The 27,201-nt window shown below is 47.4% G+C and overlaps 1 protein-coding gene across 1 annotated transcript in view; it reads right to left on the bottom strand.

The window, feature by feature from the left end:
- Positions 1 to 490: 490 nt before the first annotated feature.
- LOC142261646 (uncharacterized) overlaps positions 491 to 27,201 on the bottom strand; it is a 44,863-nt gene continuing 18,152 nt past the window's right edge. The window contains exons 3-4 of the mRNA XM_075332123.1: positions 26,577 to 26,639; positions 491 to 1,610 (exon numbers count right to left, since the gene is read on the bottom strand). Of these exons, the coding sequence (XP_075188238.1) occupies positions 874 to 1,610; positions 26,577 to 26,639 (800 nt within the window). The 3' untranslated portion in view covers positions 491 to 873. The remainder of the gene's footprint in view (positions 1,611 to 26,576; positions 26,640 to 27,201) is intronic.

Below are 27,201 nucleotides of genomic sequence, written 5' to 3'. Positions count from 1 at the left end.
ATGATCGCTGCTGCGTCTGCTGTGTTTGACAGCTAAGCAGCGATCATAACAGCGACTTACAAGGTCGCTGTTGCGTCACAGAAAATAGTGACGTAACATCGACGTCGTTGTCGCTGTCGCTATGTGTGAACCCAGCTTAACAAAGAAACTGAAACTATACAAGTCCCTCTCTAAAGTAAACAGAGGGTCTCTGTTGCAGTACACCAGGGGAGATACAATACAGGCTCTTAAGCCCCCGTCACATTTAGCGACTTACCAGCGATCCTGAAAACGATGCGACCTGATAAGGATCGCTGGTAAGTTGCTAGGAGGTCGCTGGTGAGATGTCACAAAGTCAGACCTTACCAACGACTCAGTAGCGATACAGGTCGCAGTAGCGACCTGTATAACGATGTCTGCTGTCATTGGGACCCTGTCACACAATGTCAAACATAGCGATGCCTCCTGCCCAGCAGGACATCGCCTTTGAAGAAAATCGCCCCAACCATTCAGCAACGACTAGCGATCTCACAGCAGGAGCCTGATCGCTGGTAGGTGTCACAGATAACGAGATCGCTGCTGCGGCACAAAAACGGTGAAGCAGCAATGATCTCATTAGCGATCAAGTTGTGTGTGATGGGGCCTTTACACAAAGACAAAATTGATTCAGCTCTCATTCAAGCAATATACAAATGGATGAAAAAAGTGTACAACTTGGCTATATCAAACAAAAAAAAAAATATTCTCCATCAAATTAAAAATGTGTAAAAAGATGAATAATTTGTAAATTATCCATTATAAAAAGTACACAACCGTAATGATATCAAATGAACTCTTTATTAACAGATAGTAAAAGTCTATTAATTTTTACTAAAACAGACATTCTATTCATGACTATGGCTTCACTCCTGTGTGAATTCTATGTTTAACAAGATCTGATTTCTCAGCAAAACATTTCTCACATTCTGAACATGAATATGGCTTCTCTCCTGTGTGAATTCTCAAATGTTTAACAAGATCTGATTTGCAAGCAAAACATTTCTCACATTCTGAACATGAATATGGCTTCTCTCCTGTGTGAATTCTCAAATGTTTAACAAGATCTAATTTCCAAGTAAAACATTTTTCACATTCTGAACATGAATATGGCTTCTCTCCTGTGTGCATTCTCTCATGTGTAATAAGATGTGATTTCAGAGAAAAACATTTCCCACATTCTAAACATGAATATGGCTTCACTCCTGTGTGAATTCTCAAATGTCTAATAAGATTTGATTTCAAAGCAAAACATTTCCCACATTCTGCACATGAATATGGCTTCTCTCCTGTGTGAATTCTCTCATGTGTAATGAGATCTGATTTGTCAGCAAAACATTTCCCACATTCTGAACATGAATATGGCTTCTCTCCTGTGTGAATTCTCTCATGTCTAATAAGATTTGATTTAAAAGCAAAACATTTCCCACATTCTGCACATGAATATGGCTTCTCTCCTGTGTGAATTCTCTCATGTGTAATGAGTTTTGATTTCTGAGTAAAACATTTCTCACATTCTGAACATGAATATGGCTTCGCTTCTTTGTTACTTTCACTTCCCTTAGCATTCAGTGTGGAACTCCTGGTACCGTCATCTGCCATAAATAAAATTGAAGTTATAAGCTTTTAATAATATAACCTCAAACATACACACACACATAAATCCATACAAATTCCAAAGTGTGTAGTTTAAAAGGTCTATGTGACAGAAAATACCCAAAATGACATCATTTTAAAAACTGCACCCTTCAAAGTGCTCAAAACGACATTCAATAAAATATATCTATGAAAGCATATCCAGTGGCACTCAATAATATAAGAATACTTTGGCATTGCATTACTGCTGTAGAAATATTAGAAAAAAGGGATTAATACATAGGTAATGAGAAAAATGAGTAAAACGACATAGGCATTGCATTACTGCGTTAGAGATATTTGCAAAGTGAGATTCTTAGTTTATGTACAGGTAAAATATATCTTTGTACCGTGTTAGCCAGTAGAGATAAAAAATTGTTTAAAAGAACTGAAGTCCTCAGTGGTTGATACCTTTTAATGGCTAACTGAAAAGATGGTAATAATAGCAAGCTTTCGAGACTACTCAGGTCTCCTCTTCTGGCTCAATATAACACAAAATGTGAAGAGTCACATATTTATACACAACAGGACATAGAATGGGGCAGTAAATAAAACAAGTTATGTGAAGCAGAACTATCACTATGGCAAGAGGACAAACTGTTGTGGCCATAAATATTGCTGCAGTTCAGGGTGAAAGTTTTAGTGACCTCTGATTGAGGTCTGGTCCAGGGCTGTGATGCCCCCGGATGGTCTGAGGAGCACATCTCTTAATTGATGTAAAAAGACATGAATCCATGAGACACATTAATTCCTGCTCTGAATGTGTCAAAGGTCATCATAAGTTTGTACTCTCATAGTCTCCTATCTCTCTGGGACTTGAAGTTTCCTTTAAATACCAACAATTTCATATCCATGATGCTGTGGTCTGGGTTACAAAAATGTTTGGCCACAGGTAGATCTATCCTTTTTTCTCTAATAGTGTGGCGGTGAGAATTCATCCTTGTCCTGAGCTGTTGTCCGGTGTCCCCTACATACAGACCCCCAGTTGGACATTTGGTACATATAATTAAGTACACCACATTGGTTGTGGTGCAGCTGAAGGTACCTGGGATCTTGTAGTCCTGATGTGCTCTGGGAATCTTTATCTTGGCCGTTGTCAATATAAATGGACAAGTCTTACATTTTTTCTGGTTGCCGGGAAGTGTCCCTGTCATGTAGTTGTTGGAGAGGACAGGGGAGCTTCTGACAATGAAGCTTCTTAGATTTGGGGGCTGCCTAAAACACAGAAGTGTGTGTGGGGGGGGGGGGGGGCTGGAAAAATAGATTTTAACCGGGCATCTTTTTGCAGTAATGGTTGCAGTTTCCGTGTAGGTCCTCTTAAAGGGAAGGTATCGTAAAAAAAAAAAAATTCAAATAACTGAAAAAATGTAAAGTAATAATGTTTTAATGTTTTGTTTAAATATTATTATTGAGCAAAATCTAAAAAAAAAAAAAATTAGAAAGTTTGATATTTTCCATTTTTAAACACTAAGGGGAGCAGGTACTGAAATCCTACAGAAATCAGACTGTATAAAAAGCTCAGATTACAGCCTGCCGTAAAGTGGGCGGAGTCTGCTCTCCTGTGTGTGATGTCGCCTCCCTCTCCTAATCTGAGTGTTTACAACAGATAACAGAGAATGACATGTAGGGACACAATGCACAGCCATTTTCATGGTGACCAGAAATGCCTAAAGTGTCACCAAGGACAGCAGGAGTATCACACAGGATAGGATTAGATACACAGCTCAGCAGACAGTATCCCACAGGATAGGATTAGATACACAGCTCAGCAGACAGTATCCCACAGGATAGGATTAGATACACAGCTCATCAGACAGTATCCCACAGGATAGGATTAGATACACAGCTCAGCAGACAGTATCCCACAGGATAGGATTAGATACACAGCTCATCAGACAGTATCCCACAGGATAGGATTAGATACACAGCTCAGCAGACAGTATCCCACAGGATAGGATTAGATACACAGCTCATCAGACAGTATCCCACAGGATAGGATTAGATACACAGCTCAGCAGACAGTATCACACAGGATAGGATTAGATACACAGCTCAGCAGACAGTATCACACAGGATAGGATTAGATACACAGCTCAGCAGACAGTATCACACAGGATAGGATTAGATACACAGCTCAGACAGTATCATACAGGAGAGTATTAGATACACAGCTTAGCAGACAGTATCCCACAGGATAGGATTAGATACACAGCTCAGCAGAGAGTATCACACAGGAGAGGATTAGATACACGGCTCTGCAAACAGTATCACACAGGAGATGATTAGATACACGGCTCTGCAAACAGTATCACACAGGAGAGGATTAGATACACAGCTCAGCAAACAGTATCACACAGAGGATTAGATACACAGCTCAGCAGACAGTATCAAACAGGAGAGGATTAGATACACAGCTCAGCAGACAGTATCAAACAGGATAGGATTAGATACACAGCTCAGCAGACAGTATCACACGATAGGATTAGATACACAGCTCAGAAGACAGTATCACACAGGAGAGGATTAGATACACAGCTCTGCAGACAGTATCACACAGGAGAGGATTAGATACACAGCCCTGCAGACAGTATCACACAGGATAGGATTAGATACACGGCTCAGCAGACAGGATAGGATTAGATACACGGCTCAGCAGACAGTATCACACAGGAGGATTAGATACACAGCTATGCAAACAGTATCACACAGGATTAGATACACAGCTCAGCAGACAGTATCACCGGTACACACACAGGTACTCACATGCAGTGGCACGCGCGCACACACACACACACACACACACACACACACACACACACACACACACACCCCTGATGGGGACCTTGTGCCACACACACACACATCACCCCTGATGGGGACCTTGTGACACACACACACATCACCCCTGATGGGGACCTTGTGCCCCCCCCCCCCCCCACACACACACACACACACACATCACCCCTGATGGGGACCTTGTGACACACACACACATCACCCCTGATGGGGACCTTGTGCCCCCCCCCCCTCCCCCCCACACACACACACACACACATCACCCCGAATGGGGACCTTGTGCCACACACACACACACACACACACAGAGCTGGGGTGAGTGGCGGGCATCGCTGGGTGAGCTGCGGCGGCGGGTATCGCTGGGTGAGCTGCGGCGGGTATCGCTGGGTGAGCTGCAGTGGCGGGAGCTGCCACCCCCTTACTTCCTCTTCTGTTTACCATTTGCATAGCAAATTGCATAACACCATATTCTGGATGTTTCTTCTGGTTTTGTAATTCACAAGGTGTTTCACCTATTCTTTTGATCCCTGGACATAGTGCTTTCGCTTTTCATCGAGTCAAATACGTATTCAATTGCTTTTTCTCTGCTTTTCACTTGTCCCAACTGACAGTCTTGGAAAAAAGACACATTCTGTCGAAACGTTGATACCATTATTACTGATGGACATAAAAAGAAAAAATTGTAGCAATAATCAAAAGAATAAAAATTAATACAGAGCAAATACATCTGGATTCTACTTTTTCTTGTTGTCCCGTTTTGAGTGCCGGACTTATTTTTCTTGTATATATTAAAATAAATACAGTCGTAGCAAACAAACGTTTTGTTGGTTGAAAAATAAAAAGGCATCAATCCAATTGTAAAACAATTTCTTTTTTATTTACAACTGTTGTACACAGAAAAGAAAACATTTTTATTTTTTGCCAAAACGAGAAATGTGTTCTTGAGCAGGAGCACAGAGAATGTCAGGGGAGGTGAGCGCTGATCTGACAGGAGCTCACAGACAGACAGAGGAAGGAGCAGGTCCACAGCAGCACAGAGGATGTCAGGGGAGGTGAGCGCTGATCTGACAGGAGCTCACAGACAGACACAGAGGAAGGAGCAGGTCCACAGCAGCACAGAGGATGTCAGGGGAGGTGAGCGCTGATCTGACAGGAGCTCACAGACAGACACAGAGGAGAAGGAGCAGGTCCACAGCAGCACAGAGGATGTCAGGAGAGATGAGCGCTGATCTTACAGGAGCTCACGGAGACACAGAAGAAGGAGCAGGTCCACAGCAGCACAGAGGATGTCAGGAGAGGAGAGCGTTGATCTTACAGTCTAGGTGTATATGTGTTGTGGCTCTGTGAACAGTGTATATACATATGGGGGGGGCTCTAAGCATAGTCATATATATATATATATATATATATATATATATATATATATATATATATATATATATATATATATATATATCTATCTCATATATATATCTATAGATAGTGGTTAGAGCCCCTTCCCTACATAGTATTGTGTGTGTGTGTTTATGGGGGGAGGGGTAATGAGGAGTACATTGTATTGTGTGTGTGGGGGGGAGGGGTAATGGGGGTACATTGTATTGTGAAGTGAAGGGGAGGGGTAATGGGGGGTGCATTGTGTGAGTGTGTGTGTGTGTGTGTGTGTGTTGTGTGTGTGTATGAATTAGAGCAGTCTGTGCGGCCCCCCCAGAACTATATGGGTCCCCAGAGCGCTATGTCACCCATCCCAGTAATGAGTACACCACCAGAGCTGTTTGCCACTCCAGTAACGTCTATGCCCCCTGCCCCTCCTGTAATGTACAGTTAGATCCAGAAATATTTGGACAGTGACACAAGTTTTGTTATTTTAGCTGTTTACAAAAACATGTTCAGAAATACAATTATATATATAATATGGGCTGAAAGTGCACACTCCCAGCTGCAATATGAGAGTTTTCACATCCAAATCGGAGAAAGGGTTTAGGAATCATAGCTCTGTAATGCATAGCCTCCTCTTTTTCAAGGGACCAAAAGTAATTGGACAAGGGACTCTAAGGGCTGCAATTAACTCTGAAGGCGTCTCCCTCGTTAACCTGTAGTCAATGAAGTAGTTAAAAGGTCTGGGGTTGATTACAGGTGTGTGGTTTTGCATTTGGAAGCTGTTGCTGTGACCAGACAACATGCGGTCTAAGGAACTCTCAATTGAGGTGAAGCAGAACATCCTGAGGCTGAAAAAAAAAGAAAAAATCCATCAGAGAGATAGCAGACATGCTTGGAGTAGCAAAATCAACAGTCGGGTACATTCTGAGAAAAAAGGAATTGACTGGTGAGCTTGGGAACTCAAAAAGGCCTGGGCGTCCACGGATGACAACAGTGGTGGATGATCGCCGCATACTTTCTTTGGTGAAGAAGAACCCGTTCACAACATCAACTGAAGTCCAGAACACTCTCAGTGAAGTAGGTGTATCTGTCTCTAAGTCAACAGTAAAGAGAAGACTCCATGAAAGTAAATACAAAGGGTTCACATCTAGATGCAAACCATTCATCAATTCCAAAAATAGACAGGCCAGAGTTAAATTTGCTGAAAAACACCTCATGAAGCCAGCTCAGTTCTGGAAAAGTATTCTATGGACAGATGAGACCAAGATCAACCTGTACCAGAATGATGGGAAGAAAAAAGTTTGGAGAAGAAAGGGAATGGCACATGATCCAAGGCACACCACATCCTCTGTAAAACATGGTGGAGGCAACGTGATGGCATGGGCATGCATGGCTTTCAATGGCACTGGGTCACTTGTGTTTATTGATGACATAACAGCAGACAAGAGTAGCCGGATGAATTCTGAAGTGTACCGGGATATACTTTCAGCCCAGATTCAGCCAAATGCCGCAAAGTTGATCGGACGGTGCTTCATAGTACAGATGGACAATGACCCCAAGCATACAGCCAAAGCTACCCAGGAGTTCATGAGTGCAAAAAAGTGGAACATTCTGCAATGGCCAAGTCAATCACCAGATCTTAACCCAATTGAGCATGCATTTCACTTGCTCAAATCCAGATTTAAGACGGAAAGACCCACAAACAAGCAAGACCTGAAGGCTGCGGCTGTAAAGGCCTGGCAAAGCATTAAGAAGGAGGAAACCCAGCGTTTGGTGATGTCCATGGGTTCCAGACTTAAGGCAGTGATTGCCTCCAAAGGATTCGCAACAAAATATTGAAAATAAAAATATTTTGTTTGGGTTTGGTTTATTTGTCCAATTACTTTTGACCTCCTAAAATGTGGAGTGTTTGTAAAGAAATGTGTACAATTCCTACAATTTCTATCAGATATTTTTGTTCAAACCTTCAAATTAAACGTTACAATCTGCACTTGAATTCTGTCGTAGAGATTTCATTTCAAAACCAATGTGGTGGCATGCAGAGCCCAACTCGCGAAAATTGTGTCACTGTCCAAAGATTTCTGGACCTAACTGTATATGGGGAAGGGGCTCTAACCACAGTCAGTATATATATATATATATATATATATATATATATATATATATATATATATATATATATATATATATATATATATATATATAAAATATATAATATATATATATAATATATAATAGATATAGATATATATTACATACATACATACATACATACATACACACACACACACATACAATACATATACACACAGACAGACTGATCGGTGGAGGAGCGGCGGCGTGCAGTGGCGCTGATCGGTGGAGGAGCAGCGGTGAAGGAGCGGCGCTAATCGGTGGAGCGGCGGCGTGCACCTGAAGATAATAAACCACATGAGAGTGACGGTGACAGATAACACACATATACATACTGTTACACATATACACAGACAGATCAGAGCCCCCACATATATACTGACTTAGCAGGCTCTAACCCCAGTCTGTATATATGTGGGGGCTCTGATCTGTCTGTGTATATGTGTAACAGTATGTATATGTGTGTTATCTGTCACCGTCACTCTCATGTGGTTTATTATCTTCAGGTGCACGCCGCCACTCCACCCATTAGCGCCGCTCCTTCACCGCTGCTCCTCCACCGATCAGCGCCGCTCCTACACCGCTGCACGCCACCGCTCCTCCACCGATCAGCGCCGCTCCTACACCGCTGCACGCCACCGCTCCTCCACCGATCAGTGCCGCTCCTCCACAGATGAACGCTGCTCATCCACCGCTGCACGCTGCTCCACAGATCAGTACCGGTCCGCCACCGCTGCACGCTGCTTCTCCACAGGTCAGCTCCGGTCCTCCACCGCTGCACACCGCCCCTCAACGGATCAACGCTGATCTTCAGCTGTCGGTAAGGTTCCGTCAGATCCTGGCGGTAGGGGGAAAAAAATACAGCCCAGCCAAAATCGTGGGCTATGGAAAAATGGCGGCTGAACCCACCCACGGCTGGGAATTGGGCAGCTCACATAGGCGTTACCATTTGAGTAGTAACAGAACTAAAAGGGGTCGGGATCCGACTACTATCCCCTATGTCCATGAGGTGCTGTAAATTGAGGCTGCACTGTCGTGCTAGAACTTGGAATGTGACATGGCAGCCCCCATTGCCAGCTTTCAAAGATTATAAAAACTGAAAGACATCTTTATTTATTGCAAGATAACATTATAACTTCATGTTATCTTACAAGTAATCATTGTTTGGATTATAAAAATCCGCGACACATTCCCTTTAAACACCTCCAGATGTGGATTGTGATTGCAAGAGGGACCCGGTTGTTTTCTTCTTTAGTTTTATATTGAAGGATATGGTTTCTTGATATTCTGGTGGCTCTTGTAATCTGGTTTTCAAATGTTCTTGGGTGGTAGCCTTGATTTAGAAAGGTCTTTCTGAGGCCCTCAAGGTGATTGTCTCTATCTGTACTGTTGGAACATATCCGATTGTACCGGATAACCTGGCTGTACACTATAGAGTTTGTGTTTTGGATGAAAACTGTCCCATTTCAGGTATGTGGGACGGTCAATTGGCTTCTTGGACAGGGATGTCTCTATTTCATTGTTCCGTAGTTTAATGATGGTGTCCAAGAAGTTGATTTCAGTGCAGGAGTAGCTGAGTGTTAGGTTGATGGTGGGATGAAACAGATTGAAGTGTTCATGGAAGGTCTTCAGCTGCTCCTCAGACTCTGTCCAGATGATTAAAATATCGTCAATGTAACGGTAGGAGGCCAGAGGCCTGATAGGACAAGAGGATAAAAAGTCACTCTCAAGCTTGGCCATGAAAAGATTTGCATATTGTGGTGCCATTTTGCTTCCCATTGCAGTCCCAGTCTCCTGTAGATATATCTTATTGTCAAATGCAAAGTAATTATGGGTGAGGATGAATTTTGTAAGCTTCACTACAGAATCGGCATCAGTTCCTGTATTTTCCAGGAAGACTTTGCAGGCATTCAATCCATCCTGGTGTGGAATATTAAGCTGGGGTCACACTAAATGACAGCGACAACGACATCGCTGTTACGTCACCATTTTCTGTGATGTAGCAGCGACCTTGTAAGTCGCTGTTATGATCGCTGCTTAGCTGTCAAACACAGCAGCCGAAGCAGCGATCATAACGACGGGCGTCGCTGTGCTGCAACATGTGCAGAGAGCAGGGAGCCGAGCACACTGAGCGCTGGCTCCCTGCTCTCCTAGCTACAGTACACATCGGGTTAATTACACGATGTGTACTGCAGCTACATGTGCAGAGAGCAGGAGCCGGCGCTGGCAGCGTGAGAGCGGCGGAGGCTGGTAACGAAGGTAAATATCAGGTAACCACCTTGGTTACCCGATGTTTACCTTGGTTACAGCTTACCGCAGCTGCCAGATGCCGGCTCCTGCTCCCTGCTCGCTTCATTTCGTCGCTCTCTCGCTGTCACACACAGCGATCTGTGCGTCACAGCGGGAGAGCGACGACCAAAAAATGAAGCTGGACATTCAGCAACGAGCGGCGACCTAACAGCAGGGGCCAGCTCGTTGCTGGCTGTCACACACAGCGACAGCGACGGGACGTCGCTGCAACGTCACAGAAAATGGTGACGTAGCAGCGACGTCGTTGTCGTTGTGTGTGACACCAGCTTTAGAGTACAAGGATTCCACATCCATGGTGGCAAGGATGGTTTCCTCTGGTAGAGAACCTATTGCTGATAATTTTTTCAATAGGTCAGTAGTGTCCTGGATGTAGCTGGTTGTATCCCTTACCAAGGGTTTAAGGATACCCTCTAACCATCTAGAGACTTGTTCAGTGAGGGTGCCCACACATGAAATGATGGGTCTTCCTGGGTTTCCAGATTTGTGAATTTTGGGAAGCATGTAGAATGTGCCTATTCTTGGACTTCCCGGTATCAGTTCTGTTGAGGATATGTCAGGCAGACAAGAGACCAAATTGTTAAGTTCCTTGTAATAGTCCTGTGTAGGGTCAGACTCCAATTTTTCATAGTAGCGTGTGTCCATCAGTTGTCTGTGTGCTTCATTCATGTAGTCTGATTTGTTTATCATGACTATTGCACCCCTTTTGTCTGCAGATTTAATGATGATTTCTTTGTTGATTTTCAAAGATTTTATGGCCCTTCTCTCCTGGGCACTGATGTTGGATCTTTGCCTCCCGTGTGGTTCTAGGATAGTGGATTTTACCAAATGTCTGAAAGTGTCTATATAGTTATCCAAATGAGGATTGCGTCCTGGTGGAGGTGTTCAATCTGAACTTTTCCTGGTTGTCAAGATCAGTCTTCCTTCAGTCTGGGAGGATTCTGAAACATCTGCATCGTTAAAATATTCCCTCAGACGTAGTCTCCTGAAGTAATCTTCCATGTTGCTGCAGAGTTCAGTTTTGTCTAGAGCTTTAGTAGGACAAAATGAGAGTCCCCTAGAAAGCACAGCAAGTTCCACTTTCATTTATAATCCGAGAGATTGATAACACAGTTAGATGCTTTTGTGTCTTGAATGGAGTGGTTGTCCAAGTTGTCAGGTTTTGGCTTTGTTCTCAACCCGTTTGTATTAAGTCCAGAATTGAGGCGCAGTCTATGTAGTTTCTTTTCCTTGTTGTGGATCAGAAAGGTTCGTAGTCTGTAGTAGTATTGTTGTACTTTTTGCTCTGTGCTTTCTGGAAGTGTCTTCCTTTGTGTTTCAAATTCCCTCTGGATTTTACTCTTGATGCTGTAGAAGACATGCAAAAGGTGGTTCCTTAGTCTCTCAGAAGTCCTGTGACAAAGGTTTTGTGCATAATGGGTATTGTAGGTATGTAGAATTGGGTTTGTAATCTAGAGTCCTTTGGGGATCAGATTCTCCTTTTTGCATTTGGATAAGAAAAATATGTCACTGTCCAGTTGTGCACGTTTCTTCAGAAGTGTCTTTAGTTCCATCTTTTCAGTTAGCCATTAAAAGGTATCAACCACTGAGGACTTCAGTTCTTTTAAACAATTTTTTAGTTTATGTATTGACCAATCCATGTGAGCCCGATAACCTTGACAAGCACCTGACCAAGCACTCTGCCCTATAGCCAGGGTGTGTCCACCATCTTATTCAGCCAGGAAGCAGACATGCAGATTTTTAATCACACATAGAGGCATTTAAGATTAGGTTCCCAATATATTGAGATCACCTTGTCGAGGTTATCGGGCTCACATGGATTGGCCAATATATAAGCTAAGAATCTCTCTTTGCAAATATCTCTGAAGCAGTAATGCAATGCCTATGTCTTTTTACTCATTTTTCACATTAGCAATGTATTTATCCCTTTTTTTGTAATATTCCTACAGCAGTAATGCAATGCCAAAGTACACTTTAGATGCATCACAGAAATTAAAGCAATGTGGAAGGAAAAAAATAAAGATTTTAATTTTTCCCACAAAAGTGTTGCTTTAACCACAAATTTTCATTTTCCCAAGGGTAAGATGAGAAAATGGACCATATAATTCTGTTGTGCAATTTCTCATGTGTACGCTGATAGCCCATATGTGGTGTAAAACTATTGCTTGGGTCCACGGCAGGGCTAGAAAGGGAAGGAGCAACATTTGACTTTTGGAGAACAAAATTGGCTGAAATAGAGGATGTCATGTCACGTTTGTAAAGCCCTTGATGTGCCTAAACAGTGGAAACACCCCAAAAATCATCTCATTTTGAAATCTACACCAATGAAGGAATGTATCTAGGTGTGGAGAACATAGGAGTACCCTTATATAGGGCAAGGGGTCTTTAGCAGACCCCCAGCTATTATGGCGACCCATATGCACCCAATGATAAATGTTGCTGGGGGCGTTGGATATGTGGAACGTTGTACCCCATAGGCTGTGAGCTGCAAATGCTGCTGTCAAAGATCGAAAAGTTAACAGCAGTGGGTGAAGCTTACCTCCACTGAATAACTCAGGCATCATCTGCTGGCAATAATGGAGACTCAGCTTTTGAGCCCGCAAGAAGTAATAGGATGTAATAATACGTTACATATCGAGAAGGAGTTAAAGAAAACCTGGCAGCTACAAAAACACCATTTACCTGCAGATATAGTGGTAATCTGAGTACCTGGCATTTAAATGATATCTATCTGGTTTATTAGAACAGTGTGTGACGCTAGTCACTGTATGGACAAGCCGTGAGGCAGGGTTATAAAATGTACCGGGGTCAGATACAAAGAGAACATGCCGTGAACTAAGGGGAAAGACAAAGGCGTAGTCAGCTCTGGGGTCAGAATATCAGGAGGATAGCGGATATGGGCAAATGGATGGTCAGAGGAGGCCCAAGGTCTGGCAGCTATAGATCAGAACACAGCACAGATAACCGAGGCCCACATTCGCAGGGAGCCGTGGTGGTGTCGGACTCTGTTCACAAGCAACCTGAAACTAGTTGCTCAGCTTCAGCTGAGTGTTTTACACTGTTTTCCAGTCCTGTGGAGTGATTTGTGGCTCCTTGAGAGGGGGGCTAATTTCTATTCAGCTGTGTTCTCCCTATTTAAGGTATGACATATCACTTGTTACTGCAGATGATACCTTCAGTTTATGCTCCTGTGATTCCAGTCTTTGTGGCGATCCTTTGTGGGGTTTGCATCTCGTTTCCCGGTGAGAGGGAGAGGGGGAGTTAGATCAGGGTTTGGACAAGAGTTAGTGTTACCCTGGCAGTCCAGACCTGGATACCATCAAGCCTACCCCTGGGATAAGGGACAGCACAAGGTCCCTAGTCTGAGGACCCGTTTCAGGGGGTCCCTTCTCCAGTTACCCCGGCACCTCCGTGATACCCTGGTTTTGGGACTAACTACTCAGCTAAGTAACTGATCACTCAGAACAGGGAACCCCTGAAGAAACCAAGCACCTCCCAGTTTCAGATTGGACCGTTGAGCTGTAACTCAATAAACTAACAGCTTGGCACAGCCCTGATTCCATAGAGAGGCAAAATTGTCACTCACTGCGCCCAAGACAGCGGAGAGATTGTGACACAGTGTCTGCAAGGAGAAAATGCAGTTACATTCTCCCAGCAGCTGCTCACTTCCAGTCACCAGCACAGTGGGAGAGGCTGTAACAGTCACCACTCACTACATAGTGGGCGCACAGTAATCAACCCTCTTGTTCCTTGGCTGACAGCCTGTGAGCGGTAACTTTACTGTTTCCCGCACTGCATCGGTGACTGTATACGAGCGGCAGCAGGGAAAATGTAACTTTATTTTCTCCTTGCAGCTGGGAATGTGACTGTTCTCCTTATTATTTAATGGTGACTCTTCACTGAGGAGGGTTACCTGTGGAAAGGTCTCTACTCCGTTCATCACCCCGCACATCCATTTCTCCTTTTTCCATTGTGTCTGCAGCGTTCTGCATATCTTTTCCATGAATTTCAAAGCTGTAAAATAAATAATGTAAAAGTCACGGACAGAAGGAAAAGTCATGTGGAAGGTTCTAGATGGACGCTTCTGCTACCAGAGCCGTGTGGCCCCTGAGACCAATCCATGCATGGCCTCTACGCCTCCTATATCCCCCGTGCTGCCCCAGAGTCAGTTCAGCAGGGATAGAAGCAGACGTGGCAGGATCCACTTAGTGTGGTACATTATGACATTGGGATTTCCTTCATTGTTTTGTCTTCACAATTTGGACGCCCTAATGCTTATTTTTCCGTCATTTTATAATTGTTTTAGTCAACAATGTTGTATTTTTGAAAGTCTTTTTGAGGAAAATTAGTTTTATTTAATTTTTTTTTCTTTAAAGGAGTTGTCCGACATAAGCGCAAAAATGTTTTGTAAGCTATTCTGTGCTGTATTGTAATATAAGGCTACATGCGTACGCTGCAGTTTTTTCTGCACACAAACTGCAACCAAAACTGCACCTTGTCAGAGTGAGCCTGGAAATGTCCCAAAAACGCTTGTAATGTAGGTGCGTTTTTAGTACGTTTTTTTCTCACAGCTTTTTTTGAAGGAGAAACGAAATATGATAGGAAAGGATAATGGATAGATAGCTAGAAAACATGATAGATAGTAAAAAATAGAAAGAATAGCTAGATGGATAGATAAGAACATACCGTATTTTTCACTTTATAAGCAGAGCTGTGGAGTCGGTAAGCCAAACCTTCGACTCCGACTCCGACTCCTCAAATTCTCTTGCACCGACTCCGACTCCGGCTCCGACTCCGGCTCCGACTCCGACTCCTACATATATTGCTTAGTTAGGTGAAAAATTTATTGTAGTACATGAATATGTGTATGTGAACATCAGACATTTAATAATTTTTATGATACGATAATCAAGATATTTGGATAGAACATAAAATATATTTATTGGAATACAACTTTAGAACACAAAAAACTGTAATAAATTGTAAATATGTAATACACTATGTAATATACAGTAGATTACATATATATCTTGTGTGTGTATATACACTGTGTGTATATATATATATATATATGTATTACATATTTACAATTTATTAGTTTTTTGTGTTCTAAAGTTGTATTCCAATAAATATTTTATGTTCTATCCAAATATCTTGATTATTGTATCATAAAAACAATTAAATGTCTGATGTTCACATTGCACTACAATAAATTTTTCACTTAAATATAAGCATTATACTAAATGTTATTATTTAGTAAAATATTCAGCACATTCTGCATTGCACTCCTGTCCCCAATTTATTATATATTTTAGGAGTCGGAGTCGGTGCATTTTATACCGACTCCGACTCCGACTCCACGACTCCGACTCCACAGCCCTGTTTATAAGACGCACTTTTGTTCCCCCAAATTTTGGGGGAAGTAGGGGGTGCGTCTTATAATCTGAATATACGGGAGGGGGGGTGTAATATATTTTATATATATATATATATATATATATATATATATATATATATATATATTACATACATATATATATATATATTACATACACACACACACACACACACACACACACACACACACACACACACACACACACACACACAGAGTCCAGTGGAGGTGCAGGCAGCTCTGCAGCGGTACTGGGGACTGCTTGGGGCTGGGAGCGGCAGCGTTTGATCTCCTGCTCCCGCTCATATAATATGCACAGCCGCTGTCCATCAGAAGCGTGGTGCTGAAACTGCATCACGCTGATGGGCTGGGGGAGCTGTGCATATTATCTGCCTGTGCTTACCTTTGATTGCACAGGATCCCCCCTCCCCCTGTGTGTATCTCAATATGGCCTCCCGTGCTGCTGCCCATAGTAAAATAATAAACTCTTTACTCACCTCCTCCAGCGTCTGCCCAGTCTCCCTCCTGCTGCTGTGATTAGGAAGGCAGAGATATCTCTCTGCTGTCCCGATCACATGACCTGCACTAGAACTAGGAAGTAGGAAGTGCAGGAGACAGGAGGAGTTCAACCCCGAGGAGGGACACACGAGACAGGACAGCGCTGCAGAAGGTAAAGAGTTTATTATACTAAAAGCAGCAACATGGGGGCGATATGTAACAGAGGGTGATGTCTGCCTGCCACAGTGGCCCTGCCTGCCTGCCTGCCACAGTGGCCCTGTCTGCCTGCCTGCCACAGTGGCCCTGTCTGCCTGCCTGCCACAGTGGCCCTGCCTGCCTGCCTGCCACAGTGGCCCTGCCTGCCTGCCTGCCACAGTGGCCCTGTCTGCCTGCCTGCCACAGTGGCCCTGTCTGCCTGCCTGCCACAGTGGCCCTGTCTGCCTGCCTGCCACAGTGGCCCTGTCTGCCTGCCTGCCACAGTGGCCCTGTCTGCCTGCCTGCCACAGTGGCCCTGTCTGCCTGCCTGCCACAGTGGCCCTGTCTGCCTGCCTGCCACAGTGGCCCTGTCTGCCTGCCTGCCACAGTGGCCCTGTCTGCCTGCCTGCCACAGTGGCCCTGTCTGCCTGCCTGCCACAGTGGCCCTGTCTGCCTGCCTGCCACAGTGGCCCTGTCTGCCTGCCTGCCACAGTGGCCCTGTCTGCCTGCCTGCCACAGTGGCCCTGTCTGCCTGCCTGCCACAGTGGCCCTGTCTGCCTGCCTGCCACAGTGGCCCTGTCTGCCTGCCTGCCACAGTGGCCCTGTCTGCCTGCCATAGAGGATGATGTGTCAGCCATAGGGGAAATGTGGCATCACTGGGGGACGTGTTCAATATAAGGTGGCCATATCCAGATTAAGGGGGCTAATTTTAGGATGAGGGGGCTATGAGGGACATATACCCTATATTATTTGTTAGACAGACACTGGCATTATAAGACGGACCCCATTTATTAAAAAATTCTCTATTCCTTCACCAAATTTGGGGGTGCGTCTTATAATCAGGTGTGTCTTATAAAGTGAAAAATACGGTATAGATTAGATAATAAGAAAGATCAGACAGAATACATAGAAAGAAATAACAGGATGGCTTGATAGAGGGATAGCCAGCTTGGTTAGCTGTTTTGTTGTTTTTTTTTTTTTGGGGGGGGGGGCGGGGTAAAAAACAACATGTATTTTTCATATACAGTACAGGAACAGCAGCAGCTGCAATCCTCAGCTCTCTGATGTACCTTGGCTAGTTAAGAAAAATAGAGGGGATCCCACACTTTTTTTTTAATTATTTGATTAAAAAAAAAAAAAATAATGACGTGGGATCCCCTCATTTTTCTAATACCAGCCGCCAAGGTGCAGCAGACAACTGGGGGCTGATAATATTAGGGTGGAAAGGGCCATCGTTATTTGGTCCTTTCCAGCCTAACAATAGCAGCCCACAGCAGCCCTACAAGTGGCATATCCATAAGATGTGCCAATTCTGGCGCTGGATCCGGCTCTTCCTGTTGCCCTGGTGCAGTGCCTATCGGGGTAATAAGGGGTTAATGGCAGACCATAGCTGCCACTAAGCCCTAGGTTAGTGATGTTATGCGTCTATGAGACACCCCACATCACATAAAAACAGCCAAAAAAAATCCTTTACTTGAAATAAAATAAAAATCCTTTTCTTTCACCACTTTATTAACCCCCAAAACACCCCTCGAAAGCCGAAGTAATCCACACGAGATCCCACGACGCTTCCAGCTCTGCTACGTCCCTGTCCTGTCACAGCCAGCGCTCATACAGCATGGCTGCCAGCTGTGAGTGTGGATAGAGCCGCAGCGATCAGAATGAACTAGGGTAAATCCCTGACGTCACAGCTACAGCTCCCGCAGTACAGCGGGTGTCGCAGCAATGACATCAGAGGTTCACTGCGGTTCAAGCCTGATGTCCTCCAGCTGTCACAGCAAACCACCCTAGTGTCAGCGGTGCCATCACTCAGGTGTTTGCTGTCACAGTTCGAGTCCTCCACTGCTGATAGTACAGCACTGAAGAGAGTCGCTCTATGTAGACACGCCCACCGCGGCTGTGATTGGTTGCAGTCAGACAGCTGTCACTCAGCATGGGGGCTCGTCTGACTGCAACCAATCACAGACGGGGGAGGAGTCAATATGTATGAGGCTAATGAGCGGGTCCGAAAGAAGATGAGAGGCGGGGGAGCAGTGTGACAACTGTAATCGGTGAGTATGTACTGCTTGGGGAGAAAGAGAGAGAGCGCAAGAGAGACAGAGAAACCAACACAGGCACCGACATGTCAAATTCACTCCAGCATTGATTTTGTCATTCTGGAACTAAGTTGGTGAGCTGCGTTTCTGTTGACAAAACCGCAGGTAAAACGCATGCAAAATGCACCAATTTGATAGCATGCATTTTTCCTTGCCTTTTTGATGCCCTCATTGATTTCAATTGGTGAGAAAATGTTGACAAAAACAAAACGCAAGAAAGAATGAACATGCGGCATCTTTTTTATCACAAACTTTTGCCAAAAAACGCTGACAAACTGCAAGGTGCACATTACAAATCTGACTTCTCATAGACTTTGCTGGGAAGTCAGATGTCAGAAAGTTCTGACAACAAAACTGCACAAAAAACGCACGCTGTAGGCATGTAGCCTAAATCACCCACACTTTTTTTTTCTTTTATAACTGTTGTTCCTCTTGAATTATCCCTTCATTCTCTGCAGACAGTTTATTTACCTTCAGCTCAACCAAACATGAAAACTTCCTATGCCGAACCTCACAGAGCTGGCCCCACCCGGCCTCACTGTCCAGCCCCGCCCTCTTCCCACCCTCTGCACACTCATTAGGCTATGTTCACATTTCTGCTATTTAGTATCCGTCACAATTCGCCGCTCTGATAAACAACGCAATCCGTTTGGTGGATTCCGTATGAGCGGCGGATTGTGACTGATGCCATTGCGTTGCATCCGCCACGCGACTAATCAGTCGTGGAACGACTGACCGTCGGGCAGCAGGAGCGCGGCATGTAACGTTTTTTGAGCAGCGGAATCCTTTTGATTTCACTGCACATGCTCAGCTCTTGTGTTTAATTATTCAAATCAATCTCTCTCTCTCTCGGCGGCCGGCTTCTGTGAGCCATCAGCTGATCACCCGGCGGCCGGCTTCTGTGAGCCATCAGCTGATCACCTGGCGGCCGGCTTCTGTGAGCCATCAGCTGATCACCCGGCGGCCGGCTTCAGTGAGCCATCAGCTGATCACCCGGCGGTCGGCTTCTGTGAGCCATCAGCTGATCACCCGGCGGCCGGCTTCTGTGAGCCATCAGCTGATCACCCAGCGGCCGGCTTCTGTGAGCCATCAGCTGATCACCCAGCGGCCGGCTTCTGTGAGCCATCAGCTGATCACCCGGCGGCCGGCTTCTGTGAGCCATCAGCTGATCACCCGGCTACTGTGAGCGATCAGCTGATCACCCGGCAGCCGCCTTCTGTGAACGATCAGCTGATCATTCATAATAGCCGGGCCGCTGGTTAAACAGTAAAAAAACAAAAAAAAAACAAAAACGGATTGTTGTTTTGCAGAATCAGTCACATCTGTTGCATCAGTCACACAACTGATTGTGACGGATGCAAAACAACGGAAATGTGAACATAGCCTTAGCTGTCAGTATACACACACACACACACACACACACACACAAAATCGGGCCCTGCACCCCTCCCCCCACACACACATCGGGCCCTGCACCCCTCCCCCCACACACACATCGGGCCCTGCACCCCTCCCCCCACACACACATCGGGCTCTGCACCCCTCCCCCCACACACACATCGGGCTCTGCACCCCTCCCCCCACACACACATCGGGCTCTGCACCCCTCCCCCCACACACACATCGGGCTCTGCACCTCTCCCCCCACACACACATCGGGCTCTGCACCCCTCCCCCCACACACACCGGCCTCTGCACCCCTCCCCCCACACACACCGGCCTCTGCACCCCTCCCCACACACACATCGGGCTCTGCACCCCTCCCCACACACACATCGGGCTCTGCACCCCTCCCCACACACACATCGGGCTCTGCACCCCTCCCCACACACACATCGGGCTCTGCACCCCTCCCCACACACACATCGGGCTCTGCACCCCTCCCCACACACACATCGGGCTCTGCACCCCTCCCCACACACACATCGGGCTCTGCACCCCTCCCCACACACACATCGGGCTCTGCACCCCTCCCCACACACACATCGGGCTCTGCACCCCTCCCCACACACACATCGGGCTCTGCACCCCTCCCCACACACACATCGGGCTCTGCACCCCTCCCCACACACACATCGGGCTCTGCACCCCTCCCCACACACACATCGGGCTCTGCACCCCTCCCCACACACACATCGGGCTCTGCACCCCTCCCCACACACACATCGGGCTCTGCACCCCTCCCCACACACACATCGGGCTCTGCACCCCTCCCCACACACACATCGGGCTCTGCACCCCTCCCCACACACACATCGGGCTCTGCACCCATCCCCACACACCTCGGGCTCTGCACCCCTCCCCACACACCTCGGGCTCTGCACCCCTCCCCACACACCTCGGGCTCTGCACCCCTCCCCACACACATCGGGCTCTGCACCCCTCCCCACACACATCGGGCTCTGCACCCCTCCCCACACACACATCGGGCTCTGCACCCCTCCCCACACACACATCGGGCTCTGCACCCCTCCCCACACACACATCGGGCTCTGCACCCCTCCCCACACACACATCGGGCTCTGCACCCCTCCCCACACACACATCGGGCTCTGCACCCCTCCCCACACACACATCGGGCTCTGCACCCCTCCCCACACACATAGGGCTCTGTACCCCTCCCCACACATTGGGCTCTGCACCCCCACCGTGTAGGGTATACACACTTCTCCTCGGTCCCCGCCGCTGCTCCTCGTTCGCCCGCTGTCTGTGCTCGGGACATATCAGCACAGTAGTGACGTCAGCGCTGTCCTGAACTGTCAGAGCAGACAGTGGGACAGTGATGAGAAGCAGCAAGGAGCTGCCTGTCATCTGTGCTTTCAAATGTATTAACATCTGTGATGCTGATACATTTGAACGTGCAATCCTGAGCAGGGGGCCCGGTGCTGGAGGTGACCGCACGGTAGCCACCGCCAGGCCCCTCCCCCGAGCTCACGGGCCCCACAGCAGTGGAAGGGGAGAGGATGGCGTGTGGGGAGGGTGCGGGGGGAAAGGGGGGCGGGGACTCCACGCACTGTACCTGCCCAGCAGAGCGGCTACATGACGTCGGCTGTGATGCCCGGCGTCGACAAGGCAGAACATAAGCTCCTGCACTTGTTGTCCTGACATCACAGGAAGCAGCAAAATCACGGCAGCCTCCGTCACATGACCGCTCTGAGCCGGAGGAGAGGGGCTGACAGCAGGGCAGGTAGGTAGTTACTGTCTACTTACCTGCCCTAATGTAGAACAATAGTGTAATTACAAAAAAAGGCGAATTAAGCCGGATAACCCCTTTAAGAGGGTGGACAGAGGCGTACAAAGAAATCATGGGACCCCATAGCGGAAGTTCTAATTGGTACCCCCCTCCCCCAAAAATGTAATTAATATTCAGCTGGGTCATATAAGAACCTCTCACAACTTTACAGCCTTTACAAAGTAATTTTCCTCCTAATGAAGTCCAAAGATTCCCCTTTCATTTCTCCCATAATGTATAATGCCAACAAAAGTGTCCCACAAGCAGTGTATGATACCTCCACAGCGACTCCTCCACACCAGGGCTGAGGAGTCGCTAAGAAAAACCTCCGACTCCTCAATGTCACCGATTCCAACTCTGACTCTACAACTCCTTCATACAGTTCACACCAGAAGTTTCCATCCACTATCTATAGAGACACATCTGCAGGTTTTTCCCTCCGCTCTCTATACAGACACATCTGCAGGTTTTTCCCTCCGCTCTCTATACAGACACATCTGCAGATTTTTCCCTCCGCTCTCTATACAGACACATCTGCAGGTTTTTCACTCCGCTCTCTATAGAGACACATCTGCAGGTTTTTCTCTCTATATGACATGAAATCAGAATAAATCTTTCCCGTTTTAGGTCGTTTAGGAACCAAAATTATTTCTATTTGCAAAAGCCGGAATAATGAGAGAGAGACAGAAGAGAGGGTAATGTCATACACAGGCTCCCCCTGATGTCATTACGCCTATCAGGGGCCACAGCTGCAGAGCAAGTGCGGAACAGGGAGCCAGTGCCCATCTGCTCCTCAATGGTGTTTAACCTGCATCCGAGGTAATAGTAATGGCCCCATCACTCACAGGCCTGGTCGTTGTGCCCCTGCATAAATTACACCATATACATGACACACACATAGATACTATATGAAAGATAGATGGATAGATTAGATAGATGGCTGCAGGGTCAGACTGGGGTGTCTGGGGTCCAAAGGAGGAGGTAACTCTAGAGGCCACACCAACTATATGCAAATACCTGCAGGAGCCCCCCCACAGCCTCCTGTGCACGGCAGGAGCCCCCCCCACACAGCCTCCTGTGCACGGCAGGAGCCCCCCCCCCACAAAGCCTCCTGTGCACGGCAGGAGCCCCCCCCACAAAGCCTCCTGTGCACGGCAGGAGCCCCCCCCACAAAGCCTCCTGTGCACGGCAGGAGCCCCCCCACAAAGCCTCCTGTGCACGGCAGGAGCCCCCCCCACACAGCCTCCTGTGCACGGCAGGAGCCCCCCCCACAAAGCCTCCTGTGCACGGCAGGAGCCCCCCCACAAAGCCTCCTGTGCACGGCAGGAGCCCCCCCCACACAGCCTCCTGTGCACGGCAGGAGCCCCCCCCACACAGCCTCCTGTGCATGGCAGGAGCCCCCCCCACACAGCCTCCTGTGCACGGCAGGAGCCCCCCCCACACAGCCTCCTGTGCACGGCAGGAGCCCCCCCCACACAGCGTCCTGTGCACGGCAGGAGCCCCCCACACAGCCTCCTATGCACGGCAGGAGCCCCCCCCACAAAGCCTCCTGTGCACGGCAGGAGCCCCCCCCACACAGCCTCCTGTGCACGGCAGGAGCCCCCCCCACAAAGCCTCCTGTGCACGGCAGGAGCCCCCCCCACAAAGCCTCCTGTGCACGGCAAGAGCCCCCCCCACAAAGCCTCCTGTGCACGGCAGGAGCCCCCCCACAAAGCCTCCTGTGCACGGCAGGAGCCCCCCCACAAAGCCTCCTGTGCACGGCAGGAGCCCCCCCCACACAGCCTCCTGTGCACGGCAGGAGCCCCCCCCACACAGCCTCCTGTGCATGGCAGGAGCCCCCCCCACACAGCCTCCTGTGCACGGCAGGAGCCCCCCCCACAAAGCCTCCTGTGCACGGCAGGAGCCCCCCCCACAAAGCCTCCTGTGCACGGCAGGAGCCCCCCCACAAAGCCTCCTGTGCACGGCAGGAGCCCCCCCCACACAGCCTCCTGTGCACGGCAGGAGCCCCCCCCACACAGCCTCCTGTGCATGGCAGGAGCCCCCCCCCACACAGCCTCCTGTGCACGGCAGGAGCCCCCCCCCCACACAGCCTCCTGTGCATGGCAGGAGCCCCCCCCCACACAGCCTCCTGTGCACGGCAGGAGCCCCCCCACACAGCCTCCTATGCACGGCAGGAGCCCCCCCCACACAGCGTCCTGTGCACGGCAGGAGCCCCCACACAGCCTCCTATGCACGGCAGGAGCCCCCACACAGCCTCCTATGCACGGCAGGAGCCCCCACACAGCCTCCTATGCACGGCAGGAGCCCCCACTCAGCCTCCTATGCACGGCAGGAGCCCCCCCACACAGCCTCCTATGCACGGCAGGAGCCCCCACACAGCCTCCTATGCACGGCAGGAGCCCCCACACAGCCTCCTATGCACGGCAGGAGCCCCCCCCACACAGCCTCCTCTGCACGGCAGGAGCCCCCCCACACAGCCTCCTGTGCACACAAAAAAAAAAAAAAAATTACACTCACCTAATCCCGATTCCCAATACCGAAGCCTCAGTCTCCTCTTCTATGGCGGCCTGCAGAGGCAGTGCTATGCGATGACTTCCCCGCGCTGCACTCGTGACACGATGACATCTCCTAAGCCATAGACCTGTAGCGGTCTGCAGCTTAGGAGACGGGCAATGATAGAGCATGGAACTCTTGCTCTGTTACAGGATTGGACTGTATAGGGGGCAATGTGACGCCAAAACAGTTCAATGCGGTAGTGGCAGAAGATTCGGGGCTGCAGGCAAGAAGTTCAGAGCCGGAGCCCCGAATCTTGGATACCAGCAACGGCCCTGCCGCCGGGTCCCCTCTGTGTCCAGTTTTGGGGCGTACCGGGGCATTGGCTGTGTCTGTGCGCCAGATTGATGCTTAATAGATGATAGACAGACAGATAATAGGATGGATGTATAAATAGACAGACAGACAGACAGAATGTATACACAGAAACACAGCTACATATTGCACACTATACAGGACAAACATATCTTATACATAACACAGACAGACGGCACATAATACATGATTCACATTATACTCACTGCCTTCCTGGCCTCCTGGAGTACAGAGGTTCTTTAGAAGCAGCTTCTCCAGCTGCAGCAGTGCAGGCGCCCCTACCCCCTCTCTCTGGTGAAGACAGGAGAAGACAGGACGCAGAGCACACAGGAGGGGAGGGCGCCCTCTGCTGGAGCCTGTGCACCGCAGGAGCAGCAAATGAAAGTGAATTGATGCTCCCTCCAGCACCCCCTGTGCTGTCTGCCGGCTGGAGCCCCGTGTGACCGCACTAATCGCACATACCTAAAGCCGGCCATGAATGCAACCCCCATATTCCGCTATATATAATGCACACCCATTAGCTCTTCATTTAGTATAATGGGCTTCACACTGCCTTCCATATATTACTATATACTATAATGCACCCCATAGTCTTCCATATATAATACATACCCATATTCCTTCATATATTGTAATACACCCCATAGTCCTCAATATAGTATAATTCAGCCCTCATAGTCCTCCATATATTACAATGCACTTTTTCTATATTATAATTCATCCCTATAGTCCGCCATATAATATAATGCACCCGCCATAGTCCTCCACATAGTATTACGGCCATTGGCCACCAATATACTCACTTATTTATATATATATAAAAAAAAAAAAAAAAGACAAAACTCTCCTCTCTCCCGCACTGCTCCGGTCTCTGCAGTGGTGCGTGTTCTGCAGCTCTGCACATCTCGGCACAGCGGGCACACAGTAGTGACGTCATCGCGCCCCCCTGTGCTGAGACGCCAGATCTCAGACACCGAAGCAGAACGATGGAGGAGGAAGCAGAGAGCTGCATCTGTCATCATTGCTTTCAACTGTGGCGACATCTGCAATGCTGAGCAGGGGAACGAGCGGTGCCAGCGCTGACATCACCCCCCCCCCCCAGGATCTCTGCTTTATCTTTTATTTTACACCACACTGGGCGGCTGCAAAAACATCAAAAACCTGTTTCAAATGTATAATTTTTTTTATGTTTTCTTTGGATTTTTTGTATGAAACATTTTTTTGATTTATATAAAACCTTTCTGATCTTATTCACTTTCTTTTCTCCCAGTTTGGGGTGTTGAGTAGAGATGAGGGAACCTGTGAAAGTTCGGTTCGGCGGCAGCAGTCGTACCTCCACTAGCTGGAAATTGACCCGAACCCCAATGGAAGTCACTGATTGGCCGTTTGAGTCTCCGCCCACATGCAGCCAGCTATAAGCAGAATACGTCCGGGAGAGGGTGGGCGGAGTTTTTCCATTTTTATCTTTTATGAGGGGGGAGGAGGGGTGCACATTACATGTGATCCCGCTGTTGTTACCCTCAGTGTGAGCAGTTTAAACACTGCAAGAGGCTCGCACCGGGCTGAGCACCGAGCGTACCTGAGCACAGCGATGCTGGCGCCATTGCTCAGCTTACATAAAGCATCCGAACTCTGTTTTTTGTTTTTTTGAAAGTCGGCATTTGGCTCGAAAAAAAACAAGTAAAAAAAACAAAACACCAAACATCGGGTTCACTCATCTCTAGTCCTGAGATCCTCTGCTCGCTGATATAATACACTGGGCTCTGTATTGTGATTATTTGTCCATCAGTGTAGACCTCGTATATGCACACACCGCTTCATAGACTCCGGCGAGTGCGACCATGCTCCGGTGCTCGGAACAAGCATTTTGATGCTCGGACGGGATCGACTTGTTTACTGAGTATAGTGGAAGTCAATAGACAGATATATAATAGATAGATATATAGATAGACAGATAATAGTGATAAATAGATAATAGATAGATGAGATAGATAATACAGACAGATAATAGATAGATCACTGCACTGACCCTTTCTCCTGTGTTCTGCGCTGATCTTCGGCCTCGTCCTCCTCACGGATTTATACCAGCTGTCTGATAGATAAATGAGATGGAGAGTTAATAGTGATAGATTTGGATAGAAAATAGACAGATAATTAGATAATAGTTAATAGAGATAGACAGATCGATGATAGATGGATATGGATAGATAATACAGATAGATGATAGATAGATAGATGGAGAGATAGTGATGAGCGGACTCTCAGATAGCCGGGAGGCAGGTCCATATGGGATTAACATAAAAAACCTGATTCGGACCCGGAATTGATCCCAGATATCTGGCCGGATGGCGGTCCCCATATAAGTCTATGGGGACCAGAGTCCTGTGCTTTAAAATGGTGGTAGAAGGGATAGTGGGATTGGAGCAGACACATTATACTGTGAGTTTCCATGCAGCAATAACCTCATTAACCTCACACACATTCACTGCTTCTCCGCCCACTGCCAGTCCCCACGTCTCTGATTGGTTGCAGTCAGACGCGCCCCCAGCCTGTGTAACAGTGTGTCTGACTGCAATATATATAAAAAAAATAAGAAAAAATTGGTGTAGCATCAACTCATTATGAAACCCAGTACAGATAAAGCATACAGCTAC

The sequence above is a fragment of the Anomaloglossus baeobatrachus genome, unplaced genomic scaffold (genome assembly GCF_048569485.1).
Source record: "Anomaloglossus baeobatrachus isolate aAnoBae1 unplaced genomic scaffold, aAnoBae1.hap1 Scaffold_2264, whole genome shotgun sequence".
Lineage (NCBI taxonomy): Eukaryota > Metazoa > Chordata > Amphibia > Anura > Aromobatidae > Anomaloglossus > Anomaloglossus baeobatrachus.
Note: the sequence above shows the minus strand (reverse complement) of the source record. Positions and strands in the feature narration are given on the sequence as shown.